Genomic DNA, 16,925 nt, shown 5'->3' on the forward strand with positions numbered 1-16,925 from the left:
TAGAACTTAAATCAAATGAGCCCTCTCCAAAGTTTATACGAGCATCCCTTCCATAAGAACCATATATTCCCGCAGAGCATACGTTACATCGCCTGCCCCTGGGCCTGTGGGGTTGTGGCGAGACGGGAGTTTTTGCTCTATGATCTTTGAACTGTTTTAAACAAAATGACTATCTCAAAATGTTTACCTGATGCATCGGGGGAAAAGGTGTGGGTGGGGGGGGGGCTACTCATCTTCTGATCACTTTTGACTCTTATAAAGGGCATTAGAACTTCCGATATCCAATTGAATGAGCCCCCTCTGAAGTTTATATGACGACCCATTCCATACAATGTGCATCTGGGAAAAAAATAATAATAATGAAAAATTGAAGCCATATGGCCTTTATTATTGGCAACGCGGTAGTTTTGCCTCTTAAAGGGATTCGGGGAAGCATTCACTAAGTGGCTTATGCACAAATTTGATTAATTGCCAGTGTTACAATTTTTCTCAAATATTTGGTTAAAATAATCGAACGTGTGAATCCTTCTAGACCTCTCCGGCATGAATTATGAAATCATCAAAAAATTTTACTTATTGCGTTTTCTATGTCTCTCGGCTTAGAAACCGACAAATAAACATATTAGCTGCATACGAACATATGCAAACTAGCTCAGGTCCGACCATTTAAGAACAGTAATGCTTTTGCCCCTTATGACGTCCTACCTAGGACGAATTGGTGACTTTCAGGTGGAAAGTTGTTCCCTGTGGATGGGTCTATAATTCCAGTCAGCTGAAGGTTAATTGAAAATTATATCTAGGCCCTGTCAGTCGGAAGTGAATTTTCCTAAACTCTTCACCTCTCAAGATCATTTTTCACCCAGGAAAATGGTATATGTCAATTTTCATAAAAAAAGAAAAAAAATATATGTGCTGTTTCTGCACAAAAAAAAACAAACAGAAATAATTATTGCTCGTTTACCGAGATGATTTAACATTGAATAAAAGAAAAACACACACAGACACATTTTTCATAAGATTGGCATAGAGATAACTAAACTTTTCAAAAACGGTAGAATAAAAACTTGAGATTGTCCTTTCAAATTGAAAATACCGACCTAAAGTTTTATAAAAAGCCTTTAGTAAAAAAGGCTTTAGTATATTGTTACAATTGAATGTATTTATCCTTGCTCTAAACTCCCCTAAGGGTTTTACCTTACTGAGTTCCTTCCCTAGTTCATCTTCATTATCAAAATCTTTTTGTTCTATCATTACCTTGAGATATTTGTTATACTTCTTAGTGTTTTCTTCATTCAGGGAATTCAGTGCAGTGACACCACCAAAGATGTGGTACTTCCTTAAATGCGTGAACTTGCTACTGGCCGCGAAACAAATTCGTTCTGGCTACCCTACAAGGATTCTTGGGAATTGTTTCACAAAACGCTATGGAATTGCAAATAACTACTCCTTCAAAGCATTTATGTTGGTCCCTTTCTTATTTGAGCTGCGGACACTTATGGACTGGGTATTCACAGCAACAACAATGTCAATGTCTGAGTGGTTTAAGCTAGAAGTCATATTCGGAAATATTTTTGAACTGAAGGTACTTTCTTCTTTTTCAAGTTAGATCGGAGTCTCGACCAAAACAAAAAATTCAGTGAGAAAAAAAGAATTTTGTATTACCGGTGTTTATTTCAGCTTGTTGATGTCTGTCTGGGCTTTTTTAATGCCTGATAAGTTTAAAAAAAAAAAAAACTTTTTTTCTATTGCAAGTACTTGCAGAAGGATTTTGCTTATATCAAGATTCACGGTGTCAGACTCTGTGGTAGATTTGATATTCATTCATTTGATATTTGATTAATCAAAGATCTTTCCCGAAAATTCTTTGGAATTTGCTCCATAAAAGCATTTTTAAGTTTTCGAAGTATCAGGGATAAAAAAAGAGGATTTATTGCCTCCTAGACACATCTTATGTCAATTCCTACGTGAAAAACACGATTTTCTAAGAAAACGTTTATTTGGTTCAAAATTGCGACATTTTTGGACAGTACCATGTTTTCGTCAATTTTGCTACATCCAACAATCAAAATAAATCGACAATCTAATTTTTTAAGTTTGATAATACTTTGTGTCCATAAAAATTCAAACATAAATATTGCATGGTTTTTTTTAAAGCCATCGTACTTTCAAATGAAAACTAGATTTTCGTAAACTTTCTAATGCTATTTTATTTTCGCTTACTCAAAAATATTAGTTTCCAACCCCATTGCCGGGGATTCTTGGCGCTAAATTCACTATGCTAGGCCCTTGCAGTGACACCTCCTATATAAGCCCACTTTTTATACGGCAAGCTTCTATATGACCTACTACAAACGCTATTTTCTTCTCACGAACCTTATTTACTTTTTTCAACCTCTTATAAGATCATTATTTTCTGAAATAAAGCACTTACCATTATTCATAGAAGGAAAAACATTTTAAGAATATCATCCATTTATAGCTTTTATAACTCGCTCGCAAGAGACAATACAAAGGTTCCAGCGACCCCCCACATATAATTAGAAACATCTGTCAAAATATAAGAACAGGTGGGACTACAGGTCTACCTATGTACAAGATTTGCTTCAGAACTAAACAGTGCTTGGAAAAAAGCTGGCATTCTATTAAAGAATAAACAGGGGAGTGTTTTCTGATTTGTAAATTTTCAAGATATACTTCAAACCCACCAGTACTTGGGAACAACGTGATCCCTTTTAAACTTTATTTTCTGAAAAATTATTTTCCTATATTTCATATATATTTTTCCTATTATTGTTATTTTCTCAGTTTAAAAAGGTGTGGCTTTTAATCCCTTTTCAGAGAATTTTTACCTTTCGTGGATTTCTTATGAAGACCCACTTTCTTTTGGTAGGTAGTTTCTGGGGGAGCCGTTCTATGTCATTATCAGCTTTTTTGTATTTCTTATCTTTTGTACAAGAGTTTTATGTTTTATCGTGGAATATGCGGACATGTTCGGCAAACCTTGGTGAAAGCCCTATCATTTCATACCTATTTTCAGCCTAGATTCTTCCTTATCTTTTTCAAGAGCTTTATGTTTAATCGGGGGAAAAATGAACATGTTGGTAAAGATCCCACCTCAAACGCTTGGCTTTCCATCACGTTTCAGGTTTTTTACCTTTAGTGACAATAATCCAGTTTTGGGGTTGGGTTCAGTAAACCTTGGCAAAACCCCTCTCATTTCATACCTATTTTAAGCTTATATTATTCCTTATCTTTTTCAAGAGCTTTATGTTTTATCATGGGTTACACGATGTCGTAGAGATCCCCATGTTGGTAGAGATCCCATCTCGAACGCTTGGCTTTTCATCTCATTTCATGAGCTTTTTATATTTAGAGGGATTTTCTGTGAAGACCCACTTCTTTTTGGTATGTAGCTCCATGGGGAGCCCAAACATATGTCACACTTTTTTCGTAAGTTTTGGTGGATTATATGAAATATACGGACATTTAAGCATTTTTGGAAAATTTCATCGATAAACTAGAGCTGTTAAAAACTATCTATCTTACCAATTTACATCAAACTGCTTTTTCAAGGTGACATGAGTTATGGGAATGGGGATGTACATGAAGTAGAGTTTTAACTATGAACTATCAGTGTTAAAAAGTTATTTCAATTTGACTTCTTTTTTTAAGTATATGTTAGGAGAAGACTTAGAATTTAATTTTATTAAGAGCTTCTTTCCAATGACAATGTATTGGGATATAGTAGAGTCCTAATGGCATTCCATTGGAGCATGAGGGGGAGGGGGGCTTGGAAAGGTCTCGCAAGCAGAGGTACTGGGGGAAGCTTTTCCAACTCTATTATTTTTGGATCGATCAATTTCAGATTCCATTTTTTATTTTTAGGTTTTCCAGATTTTTATTATTTCTGGGTAAAATGAGTCCAATACCTGAAAAAAATCGTTTTCGAAGGGCAAGCAAAATCTCGATAGCAGAGTTATAACTGGCCAACCATTTGTCTGTCGAGGGAACCGCCCTTTAAAACGAGACTTCATCCATTTTCACCATTAGCGCCATCTACCTTCATTCATTTAAACGAGCTTGGACTACTGAAGGATCCGCCAGGAGATGTGACTATGTGGAGGTGGACAGAAAAGAAGAAGGTGGCGCGGGAATTGAGCTGGAATACGAGCTAGAACTAGACAAAGGGACCACCCCAGTAAAGTGACTGAGACAATCGTCTCTGCCAGATTACCCAATAGCCGACAACAAAAAGACAGGTCCTACATAGAAGTAAACGTTCCGAATCAGAAACCTCCACCCTATCTCGCAAGATATGACGCACACCCACGCCCAGAAAGCTCTAGGCTGCCCCCACCACCTCTATCTCCCGTCGCGTACAATGCATAGAAGCGTTTTGCCACATTCCTGCTTTGTAACGCCCGATTTCTCTGCAATAAAACAGATGAAATCGAATAGTATTTCGGTGGAACTATGTTACCATCGCAGCCATCACAGAAACTTAGAACCTGACTGAAGTTACAAGAAAACTCACCGGTTATGCCCTATATCTCAGAACAAGACAAGCTCTCGGTGACCAGAGACTCGGTGGTGTAGTAGCCATTTATGTGCGTGAAGATATCCCTATAAAGCAGTTACTTGAATTTGAAACCACTGAAAATGAGGCTGTGTAGGTTTGGTACAAACCATCAGCCATGCCGTGTGCTTACTCTTGCATCATCTTTGCCTCAATCTACTACCCTGAAAGTGCTAAAAACCGCCGTAATCTTTTATTATACCTGCAAAAGACTGTCGACCACCTTCGTGTTTTTATGGAAACACTGCTGTTCTTCTGGCTGGGGACTTTACTCAAACCAAGAATAGCTGGCTAGCATCGTGCCTTTCTCTCAAGCAGCTTGTAAATTTCCCAACACATGAATCCGGCATGTTTATGCATTTTTTTTAAGTTTATGTTAGAAAAAGACTTAAAATTTAATTTTATTAGAGCTTCCTTCCAATGACAATGTATTAGGATATAGAAGGGTCCTGATGGCATTCCAGTGGAGCATGAGGGCGGAAGGAAAATAGAAAGATCTCGCATGAAGAGGTACTGGGTCAAGCTTTTCCAATTTTTTTTATTTTTGGATTGATCAATTTTAGATTCAATTTTATATTTCTTTAATATAATAATTTTTCCGATTTTTATTATTTTTCGGGTATAATGAGTCCAGAACATGAAAAAAATCGATTTCGAAGGGCAAGCAAAATCTCGATAGCAGGGTTAAAACTGGACAACCATGTGTCTGTCGAGCGAACCACTCATTAAAACGAGACTTCATCCATTTTCACCACTAGCACCATCTACCTTCATTCATTTAAACGAGCTTGGACTACTGAAGGATCCGCCAGGAGATGTGACTATGTGGAGGTGGACAGAAAAGAAGAAGGTGGCGCGGGAACTGAGCTGGAATACGAGCTAGAACTAGACAAAGGGACCACCCCAGTAAAGTGACTGAGACAATTGTCTCTGCCAGATTACCCAATAGCCGACAACAAAAAGACAGGTCCTACATAGAAGTAAACGTTTCGAATCAGAAACCTCCACCCTATCTCGCAAGATATGACGCACACCCACGCCCAGAAAGCTCTAGGCTGCCCCCACCACCTCTATCTCCCGTCGCGTACAATGCATAGAAACGTTTTGCCACATTCCTGCTTTGTAACGCCCGCTTTCTCTGCAATAAAACAGATGAAATCGACGTAGTATTTCGGCGGAACAATGTTACCATCGCAGCCATCACAGAAACTTAGAACCCGACTGAAGTTACAAGAAAACTCACCGGTTATGCCCTATATCTCAGAACAAGACAAGCTCTCGGTGACCAGAGACTCGGTGGGGTAGTAGCCATTTATGTGCGTGAAGATATCCCTATGAAGCAGTTACTTGAATTTGAAACCACTGAAAATGAGGCTGTGTAGGTTTGGTACAAACCATCAGCCATGCCGTGTGCTTACTCTTGCATCATCTTTGCCTCAATCTACTACCCTGAAAGTGCTAAAAACCGCCGTAATCTTTTATTATACCTGCAAAAGACTGTCGACCACCTTCGTGTTTTTATGGAAACACTGCTATTCTTCTGGCTGGGGACTTTAATCAAACCAAGAATAGCTGGCTAGCATCGTGCCTTTCTCTCAAGCAGCTTGTAAATTTCCCAACACATGAATCCGGCATGTTTATGCATTTTTTTTTAAGTTTATGTTAGAAAAAGACTTAAAATTTAATTTTATTAGAGCTTCCTTCCAATGACAATGAATTAGGATATAGTAGGGTCCTGATGGCATTCCAGTGGAGCATGAGGGCGGAAGGAAAATAGAAAGATCTCGCATGAAGAGGTACTGGGTCAAGCTTTTCCAATTTTTTTTATTTTTGGATTGATCAATTTCAGATTCAATTTTATATTTCTTTAATATAATAATTTTTCCGATTTTTATTATTTTTCGGATATAATGAGTCCAGAACATGAAAAAAATCGATTTCGAAGGGCAAGCAAAATCTCGATAGCAGGGTTAAAACTGGACAACCATTTGTCTGTCGAGCAAACCACTCATTAAAACGAGACTCCATCCATTTTCACCACTAGCACCATCTACCTTCATTCATTTAAACGAGCTTGGAATGCTGAAGGATCAGCCAGGAGGTGTGACTCTGTATAGACGGAAAAGAAGAAGGTGGTGCGGGAAAAGAGCTGACATACGAGCTAGAATTAGACAAAGGGATCACCCCAGTAAAGTGATTGAGACAGTTGTCTCTGCCAGAATACCCAATAGCTGACAACAAAGACACAGGTCCTACATAAAAGTAATCGTTACAGATCGGAAACCTCCACCCTATCTCGCAAGATAAGACGCACACCCACGCTCAGAAAGCTCTAGGCTGTCCCCACTACCTCTGTCTCCCGTCGACGTTGTATTACGGCAGAACAATGTTGCCGTCGCAGCCATAACAGAAACTTAGAACCTGACTGAAGCCACAAGAAAACACACCGGTTATGCTCTATATCACGGAACAAGACATGCTCTCGGCAACCAGAGACTCGGTGGTGTAGTAGCAATTTATGTGCGTGAAGATATCCCTATGAAGCAGTTACGTGAATTCGAAACCATTGAATATTAGGTTGTTTGGGTTTGGTGCAAACCATCAGCCATGCCTTTTGCTTACTCTTGCATCATCTTTGACTCAATCTACTACCTGAAAGTGCTAAAAAAAACCGCCGTAATCTTGTATCACACCTCCAAAAGACTGTCCACCACCTTCGTGTTTTTACGGAAACCCTGCTATTGTTCTGGCTGGGACTTTAATCAAACAAAGAATAGCAAAACATCAGCCATGCCGTATGCTTACTCTTGCATCATCTTTGCCTCAATCTACTACCCTGAAAGTGCTAAAGACCGCCGTAATCTTTTATTATACCTCCAAAAGACTGTCGACCACCTTTGTGTTTTTATGGAAACCCTGCTATTGTTCTGGCTGGGGACTTTAATCAAACCAAGAATAGCTGGCTAGCATCGTGCCTTTCCCTTAAGCAGCTTTAAAATTCCCCAACACTTGAATCCGGCATGTTTACGAATTTTATTTTTAAATTTTTGTTAGAAGAAGACTTAGAATTTAATTTTATTAAGAGCTTCTTTCCATGGACAGTGTATTGGGAAATAGTGGAGTACTGATGACATTCCATTGGAGCATGAGGGGGAGGGGAGCTTAGAAAGCTCTCGCTTGAAGAGGTACTGGGTAGAGCTTTTCTTGATTTTTATTATTTTTGGATTGATCAATTTCAGACTTAATTTCTTATTTCTTTAATATATTGGTTTTTCCGTTTGTTTTTTTCCTGGTATATTGAGTCCAGTACATGAAAAAATCATTTTCATAGGGTAAGCAAAATCTCAATAACAGGGTCACAACTGGCAAACCATATTCCGTTGAGGGAACCGCTCATTAAAACGAGACTTAATCCATTTTAATCTCTAGCGCCATCTACCTTCATTTTTTAAGCGAGCTTGGACTGCTGAAGATCCCCCAGGATGCTTGACTCTGTATGGACAGAAAAGAAGAAGGAAAAGAGACATTTGCGAAACTCTATAGCGCTTGCCAATTTTTATCACAACGTTGTGCTCTGGTCAGCTGAACCTTCAATAACTAAGCCTAAAATTAAGCGTGTCAAGTACCGTCCACTTACTGACTCTGCAATTAGCACCTATGGTTGATGGATAGCTACTCACCCTTTTCCAGAGGTCTATGGAGACGGAAGCCTTGATAAAACATGCCAAATTTTCACCGAATTTCTTCACGCCAAATACCTTGAGCTTTTTCCTGAAAAGACTTTCACAATATGCTAAAGTGATAAACTGTGGATAGCCCCCCAAATCAAGAAACTAATCTGAAAGAAGTGCAAGCTTTTCTAAAAAGGAGATTTTCAAAACTAAAAAAAAACGCAGAACCACATTACTTTTCTCACGAGAATTGCGAAGAAAAATTACGGGCTTGAGAAATTTTCGGGCAGTCTTAGGCACACTGATCCCGGAGCGGTCAAGCAAATCACTGGCAGGTCCACTCATAACAGCAGAAAAATAAGCCACCCTGACGGAACTTACACAACTGCTGATGAGGTTAATCAATATTTTACCCATATTTGGACCTTATTTCCTTCTCCCACACAAGCCCAGATGTCTGAAATACTTACTTCTGCACAGATGAAGGTGAAGCTGTTCTCGATGAAATGACAACCTATAATGCCCTGATGAAGGTGAAAGTAAATCGTTCTGCTTATCCAGACGAACTTCCACCCAAACTGATTCATGAATACGCCCCTTTCATTGTGAAACCACTCACTGTGCTGATAAACCTGTGCTTTCATATTGGGATCTTTCCAGCTCTTTGGAAGAAAGATTACGTTAGAGTAGTCCCGAATGTTACTAACCCTAATAGCTATGACGAACTTAGACCCATTTCACAAACACCATGCCTGGCGAAAGTGGCCGAACCTTTATCATGAGTGTCTTACTGGATCGAATTAAGGAATCTATCGACCAGTGACAATACGGCAGATTGAAAGACTGTAATATCTCAGTGTACCTAGTAAGGATTTACGATAGTCTTATCATGTGGGTCGAAAAGGGTTACAGTTTTGTCGACCTTGGTGCCATATACTTTCGAAAGGCCTTTGATTTAACCAATCACATTGTAGCTGCCCTTAATCTCAAGGTAATGGGGGCTAAGAAAAAGACTGTTACGCTCACCTTGGACTTTTTCAGTCAGATGATGCAACGTGTGTTTGCTCTCTACGAAAGTGATAGTAATTCAGAATGGTCCTCATCCACCTGTGGAGCCCCTCAAGGTACTAAGCTCGCAGCAACTGTGTTTTTGTCTGTAATTAACTTCCTCATAGCTGACTATGACGACTGTTACAAGTTCATGGACGACCTGTCATTCATCCTGAAATATTTAGTGCGAAACGGAGTTGTTACGCCACAATTCAGTTCAAAGTTTTTCAGTGTTTTCACAAAAGTGTGCACGGAGCTAAATCTTGAGATTAATTGGAATAAGTCGAAGATATTACGCCTTAATCTGCTAAAAAGAGATGTTATGGAGTCAAATTTTCCGTTCCCTCTAACAAACAGTTTTTGCTATTAAACCTGTCTACCACTTCTACTACTACTCCTCTTTAGTCTGTAATGGAATTGACCTTCCTTCATAGCACTGTTTTGCTCCAAAGCAAGTCAAATAAATAGGTGGACCCGCAGTTCAACCTTTTCTTATATTTTGCCAGATGTTTCTAACTCTATTGGGGGGGTGCTGGAACCATCGCATTGTCTGTTTTGGATGATTTATAAAAGCTAAAAAGGGATTATAGTCTTTAAATGTTTTTCCCTTTGTGAATCCTTTATTGGTAAGTCGTTTATTTTGGAAAATAATGGTGTTATAAGGGAATGAAAAAAGTCGATAAGGTTCATGAGAAAAAATAGCGTTCTTAGTAGGTCATTAAGCAGTTTGCTGTATAACAAGCAGAGTTACATAGGAAATCTCCCAGAAATGGTCTAGTATAGTGACATTAACACCACAAATCCCTAGCGATAGACATGAGAACTAAAATTTCTAACAGTAGATCGACATTAGCACCACGAATATCTAGTGGCGGGGTGTGGAAGTAAAGTTCATGTCAATATATCGGCATTAGCGCCATGAATCCCTTAGCGGCGGGATTTCGAACTAAGATTTCTGACAGGGATTGATACTGCTCCCCCTGCTGAAATCTTAATTTTTCTTTTTTCGTTAAAATCAATACGGTTCTATGAGTTTTTACATAACCAATTCAAAATCAGATATCCTCTGCACTGTCTTTGATATTTTAAGCATTGCTTGTCTTATTATTTCTTAAATGCGTTTTTTCTTGGAGAAATGAGTTAGAACGATACTCGTTTGTATGTTTTGGATTTACTAACTTTTTTAAGGGGGGGGGCATATAGATTCAATATTCACAGAGTACCTATTACCTACTATATATTTAAAGGTTAAGAACTAATGTGTTTTTATTTTTAAATATGTTCTAGTATGATATAAAACAGACAAAACCAATTACGTAATTCCAAGTGACAAAGGCAGTTTTAATGCTGAAAGACAAAACGACCATGAGCTTTTCCTATAGCACATTTTTAATTGCATATTCCATGGTGCTGCTATCTTATTCTTGGTTTAAACTTGGAACCAAGGTAAGGTCCTTATTGAAAATATAAAAGAAAATATCATATTACTGAAGGAATTGCATAAACGATTTAAATTTGATTGTCGTTTGAAGTTTTGTTTCTTATAGTGTGAAAGGACAAAGGAGGAAAGATACCCACACAAAAGCGGTGAACCAAGACGTCAAGGATTAAAGTACTTGCTGGGTGGCTCTCGCCTACTTGGAATCGTTGCGATCATATGGTTTCCTTTGGTTTTATTTGCCCTCGGTAACACTGTTGGTATGCCTAATCCACCTTTACAAGTTGAGGTAACACTCAAAATTGAGTCCTACGAGCCATTTTTCAGAAGCTTAGGAACTAAGTTTAGTACAATGAGGTAAGATAAGCTGTTTTCTAATCATATGGAATAGTCTTCGTGAATTTTAGTTAATATAGATTAGTAGAGAATAGACATATTGATTAGGAACAATCTAAGTTTCATTACACATACGTGTTGAGTATATAATCTTTAGGCGTGACATTGATGATACATCCTCAAAAGTCAGAAGAGACGGGCCAACATTTAGAAATATGGTTTCAACATTTCCTCATTGGCTAAAGGTTTGCTATTGCTTGCCTAACTATTGTACTTCACAAGTTTTAGTATATCATATTGTCATACAGGGCTAACTTATTCACTTACCCATAGTGATACTCATAGGAATATTTTCATAAAAGAAAAGTGTTCCCAGGGATAGCTATAACTTTTTTCACTCCCTTAAAGTCAAAGCACATGGACCGACGTCCAAAAGCGCCTTGACAGTAGATAGCTGTGGGTATGTTTGAGAATAAACAAGCGTGAGATTCACACAGGTATATTTCAGTGGAGTCAATATGTCAGTTTTGCTCAAGAGTAACTAAGGCTTTTGCTTAAAAGTTGGCTTAAAAGTATGCTTTCGCCTAACACAACTTATTAAAGCTAGGTTTATTGTTTAAGTCCTCGAAGCTTAAAAAAGAAGCTAAATAATATTTAAATGAACACGAGAAATCTATTTGGATTTAAATTATAAAATAATATAGAAACTTATAATGCTAATTATTATGTGACAAAACTGATTAAAGCAATTTTATCCTTTAAGGTGAAAATATCACAAGCATAAAGTGAAAACAGTGTCAAAATATAATGGTCCAAAGCATTATAATAACTTTTAAAACAATGATGTTTGATTAGATCAAAATATTCACAAGGTTTGTTTTTTGTTTTTATTGACATAAAAACCGCCGAAATCACTAATTCAGGAATGTAAGGCAAACTCCAAATGTTTAACATGGGATGTATAGGAAGATTCCTTGAGAGTCCGTCCTGCCTTAAATATAAGAACAGATTGAACCGCGGGTTGAAGCTTGCGTGGAAAGGTGGCGGCAATCCAACAAAGAATAAACAAGGGACGTCTGCAACCCCCTTTGGTGGGTCTATCTATTTACAAGATTCGACTCGGAATGAAACAGTGCTTAGATAAAATAGGGGCATACCATTACAAAGCTCGTGCCATACATTTTGCGATAGCATTATATAATCCACTTACATTAGAACTTCGAAGTCATGTCTTTTTTTAAACGGAAAATGGGGCAATATCATTCGCGTTCTATGAACATTTTTTACCTTCTGCTCACATTTTTTGGAGCCTTTAGATTTACCGATAACTTTCAGAGGGGGTGCCCCCCCCCGGCTTTTTAAAAGACTAGTATTTTTTCGGGCCCTTAAATATTATTTAAAATGTTATAATGACTATTTTTTTATGTAATTACACAGGGGATCAAGAAAAATGTATTATTTTCTATTTTTGCTTAGTTTCTTGAGGAAAAAGCTTATTTTTGCCAAATTTAGTCTCAGCTAATTCAATAAGTATATGACTTCTCTCTTTTATTCATATTACATTGCTGAGCCTTTGAAAAAACTTGTTACAACTGAGTATTTTAACAATATTTAGGCTTTTTTTCTAGAAACTGACACCGTACATACTTCATTAGGTCATACCTCTACCTTTTTTTGGACCCTACTGTTTCTTGGGTTATATTTTAAGTCTAAGCGTGAATACTAGAGCACCAATACTTTGTTAGTGTTTTTTCATTACATCTTAGTGTCTTGAATTTTACCAGGGTTCAAATCTTTGCAGAGGTCCCAACCTTTGCTGGGTTTTTTAGGGAAGAGCGCTCCAGGGGGGGGGCACCCCCTGGTTCATATCCAGATTGTTTTTGGAGAGGGGAGGAGGGGTTGTTCGGAGGAAGAGGCACCAAAAGCCTATACAAAGACATCAAAAATTTGTTAATACACAGAGTATTTCACGAGATTTTTCGGCAGACCTTGGCTGTCACTCATTTTCAGAAGACTTTTAAGTTCAACTTTCTTTGAATTAGGCCCTTTGGCTTTATATTTTGATGGTTTTAACTGAACTGTTTGCTATATTTTAATATCAGAAAAAAGGTGTTATACTAATGAAAAATGAAAAGGTTTCAAACACTCAAACTCTAGAAAGTGTTAGTGCTAGTGTTAGTGTAAGTGTAAGACCAAGTTTGTTCAGTCCAAAAATAAAAAGGTTAGAAAAGCTTTATAATGAAACCAAATGAAAATACGGTTAAACTCTAAAACTCTAGAAGGGCTTATGTCTTAAGACGAACTCCCAAAACCTGAGTTTTGATCATCAAAAATAATTAAAAAAAATTGTTTAGAGCCCTCAGAATATAAAGCAAAAATGTCTAACTTAAAGAAAGCTGAACTTGAACTACCATTACAAAGCTCGTGCCATACATTTTGCGATAGCATTATATAATCCGCATTATATCCTTCTTAAATTGAGTGACAGCCAATGGCTGTCAAAAAGAACCCGTGAAATACCCAGTGTAGAATATTCATAAACCTGTGAAAATAATAAAATATGAAGCAAATCTTAAAGTATAGAAAAAATTCGGTTAAACCCCTAAAAATATAAAGCAAAAAAGGCACAATTCAAAGAAAGTTGAACTTAAAAGTCTTTTGAAATTGATTGGCTCTAAAAAATAACAGCTTGATATGCTCTTTGTGTTAAGAAATTTTCGTTGTATTTGAAAAGGTGTTTTGGTACCTCTTCTTCCGACCAAAAATTCTCCCTTCCCAAACACAAAATCTGGTTACAAACCTGCCTGTGCTACCCTCCTGGAGCGCTCTCTCCATAAGCACCCGGCAAAGGTTGTGCCTCTGAGAAGATCGAAACCCGAGTAAAATTCAAGATACTAAGATGTAATAAAAAAAAAACACTAAAAAAAGGTATTGGTGCTCTAGCCTAAATGCTTGGGAAAAAAAAATACTAAAAATACAATCCAAGAAAAAGTCCGAAAATCCAAGAAGAGTCCAAAAAAGGGGCCTAATGAAGTGTATATCGGTACCAGTCTCTAGAAAAAAGCCTGGACCTTAAGAAAGGTTAAATGCGAGAAAGAGAAAATTTCAATTAAAAAGTGTATTAGGATACTCATGTGATCATAAGCCCTTGTAAAAAAAAAAAAAAAAAAAAAAAAAAAAAAAAAAAAAAAAAATCAAATATTTAAACATTGAGGAAATACTCAGTTGAGATAATGTAGAACAAGTTGAGATTGTATCTTGAATAATAGTTACGAGCATGGAAAAATGGTACCCGAGCATGGGAGGGAGATGGTACCCCTTCTGAAAGTCATCGGGAAATCTAAAGGCGTCAAAAAGTGTAAGGATGTTTACATACCGCGAGCAGTAAAACCCTATTTCCATTATAAAAAGAATTTGAACCCTGAACTTCAAATGTAAGCGGATTATGGTATGCTATCGCAAAACGTATGTCAAAAGTTGTGTAATCATATACCGCTTTGTTTCTAAGCACTGTTTCGTTAGCACTAAGCACTGTTTCGGAGTCAAATCTTGTAAATTTAAGCCCGTTAAAGAGTGTTTCAGACATCTTCTGTTTATTCTGGAATAAAGGAATACTACCTTCTTTCCAAGCATGCTTCAACCCCTTGTTCAACTTTTTCTTATATTTTAGAAGATGTTTCTAATTCTATGAGAGTCACTGGAACATTTTGAATACGACCTAGTTTTGTATTGTCTTTTGTTAGCTAAGTATTAAAGACTAAAAATGGATATCATTAAAATATTTTTCCGTCTGCAAATAATGGTAACTCCTTTATTTGAAAAAATAACGGCGTTACAATGTGTTGAAAAAGATATTAGGGCATGATTTTTTTTTTGTTGGTGGCTCCTCCGCAGGTGAGAAAATAAAATCGCAGCATATGGTCATGATCATGCTTCTCAGGAACCCAAATGTTTGCAGGGGGGTAGGTCTAAAAGGTAGAAATTTCCAGTCTAGTAGGGAAATTTTGGGGGGAGGCTAAAGCTAGGTTAATGGTCAGATATCATTTGGACTATGCCTCTTGGGAATTCGCTATCCCTTCTCGTAGGAATAGTCTAGCCCTCGTCGTGAGGAAGGTCTCATACAATGTCGCAAGGACTCACCTATATTCCTATCCCTTGTCGCAAGGACTTCCCTATCTCTCCAAGCAATATTGTGAGTACATAGCTATGTTCCCATCCCTTGTCACGAAGACTTCCCTTTCTCACCATGTAATGTCGTGAGGACTCGACAATGTTAATAAGGCAATGTTATTACTCTCGACTGTCTTATAAAAATAAATTCCAATTGAATATGAAGAAGACTATTAAATCTTCGAAAGAAAAGTACATATTCTATATAAAAGGGAGGATGCAACCCCCTTAAGGTCTTATAATTTACTCTTAAGTGTATTTTTCTAGTACTTCGAGTGAATATTATTCCACAAGTTTCAAGTGCTAAAACCTTGAAATAAATGAATGATTTAATTATTTTTCAAATAATATTAACATTTTCAGTTTGACTTACTTTACAAATAATCAGTAAAAAAAACAGAGAGTTTTAACTAAGTACTAGTTGGCAATATATTTTAAAACTAGGTACTAGTTGGCAATATACAGTGAAGTCTGCAGCGTAGCACTAGTATAACTTTAGCAAAAATATTAGAGGTTGCCTAATTATTCTATGTAAGTGAATGACTGCTAACACCTCTAATCGTACTACCATGTACCATGTTACTACCTGGTACTACCATGTTAGAATTCAACATATATAGCCTACTGAATCGAATAAAATACTAAAGTTGGAATTTTTGTTGACAATAGCTTGAAACCTTCACTCGTTTATTCTCAGACAGGATGAATTTCCTGTTTTTCCTTTCATTCCTTTCTGGGCTTATCCCCTCCCTTCATTTATGAAAATATTAGAATACGTTCTATGTGTATTACATCCATTTATACGCATTTCTAATTGTGGGTTTTACACAGAAGGATGGTAAGCATGTTTAAGGAGTAGTGCTTACATTGTCAACAGACGGGAGGGTCCCTTTCCCAGCAATACAACTCCTGATTTTTTTTCACCATATCAATTAGGTCTAAACTATCTTATGTTATCAAGATAAATGGTCATAAAATAACTGTTTGATACTTAAGAAGGATATCCCCCCACCCCGAAAAAAGAATTCAGACCGAAAAGATGACAGCAAATTTTGGCTCCTGAATCCAAAAAAAAATTTCTAAGAGCTTACTTGACTATATTGATCTTAAAATACCCTTAAACATTCTCCGTACTCAAGAAAAAAAAAAAATACAAACCAAGCTTGTAAATACTTTTGATCAGACGACTGTGGTGTTAAAATGATTCTCGTCTTATTTTAATTTTTCAAAGGTTGTTTCATAGAGTGAGTTCAATGACCTATTTTCAATGGCTGAGTTAAAAAGAGCAGGCCAAAACTTAAAATGTCTTCAATTAAATGTCTTTCATTAATGTCTTCAATTAAAACTTAAAATTCTATTGTAATTTTAACTTAATAATTCATTAATACGAGTATGCTACTACGCTAGCATTTGTTTTTTTTGTGCGTAAGAGTACTTTTCTTAGGTTTTTCCTTTTGGTTTTGTTGTTAGTTTTACGGAGGGAGAGTTGTAGTGCACCTTCATTTCAAGACATTGTCCTTCATAATTTTACCTAAAGATCTGATTCAATCTGTCTCATTTCCAACTAATTTTGCTCTATATAACTTTCTCTGCCAATGAACTCTGTCTTATCTACCTTCTCTATTTTAGTTTCTCAGAAGGAGAATGGGCTGCATTGTTGTATCAGTTCCGAACTGATAGAACC

General features: G+C 37.0%; 1 protein-coding gene across 2 annotated transcripts in view; it reads left to right on the plus strand.

Moving 5' to 3' along the window:
* Positions 1 to 16,925, plus strand: part of LOC136033812 (piezo-type mechanosensitive ion channel component-like) — a gene marked incomplete at its 3' end in the record, with an annotated part of 265,796 nt that extends 248,871 nt beyond the window's left edge. For both annotated transcript variants that reach the window (XM_065714725.1, XM_065714726.1), the window contains 3 exon segments: positions 1,297 to 1,582; positions 10,845 to 11,092; positions 16,871 to 16,925. In XM_065714725.1, the coding sequence (XP_065570797.1) occupies positions 1,297 to 1,582; positions 10,845 to 11,092; positions 16,871 to 16,925 (589 nt within the window).

The sequence above is a fragment of the Artemia franciscana genome, chromosome 12, assembly GCF_032884065.1.
Source record: "Artemia franciscana chromosome 12, ASM3288406v1, whole genome shotgun sequence".
NCBI lineage: Eukaryota > Metazoa > Arthropoda > Branchiopoda > Anostraca > Artemiidae > Artemia > Artemia franciscana.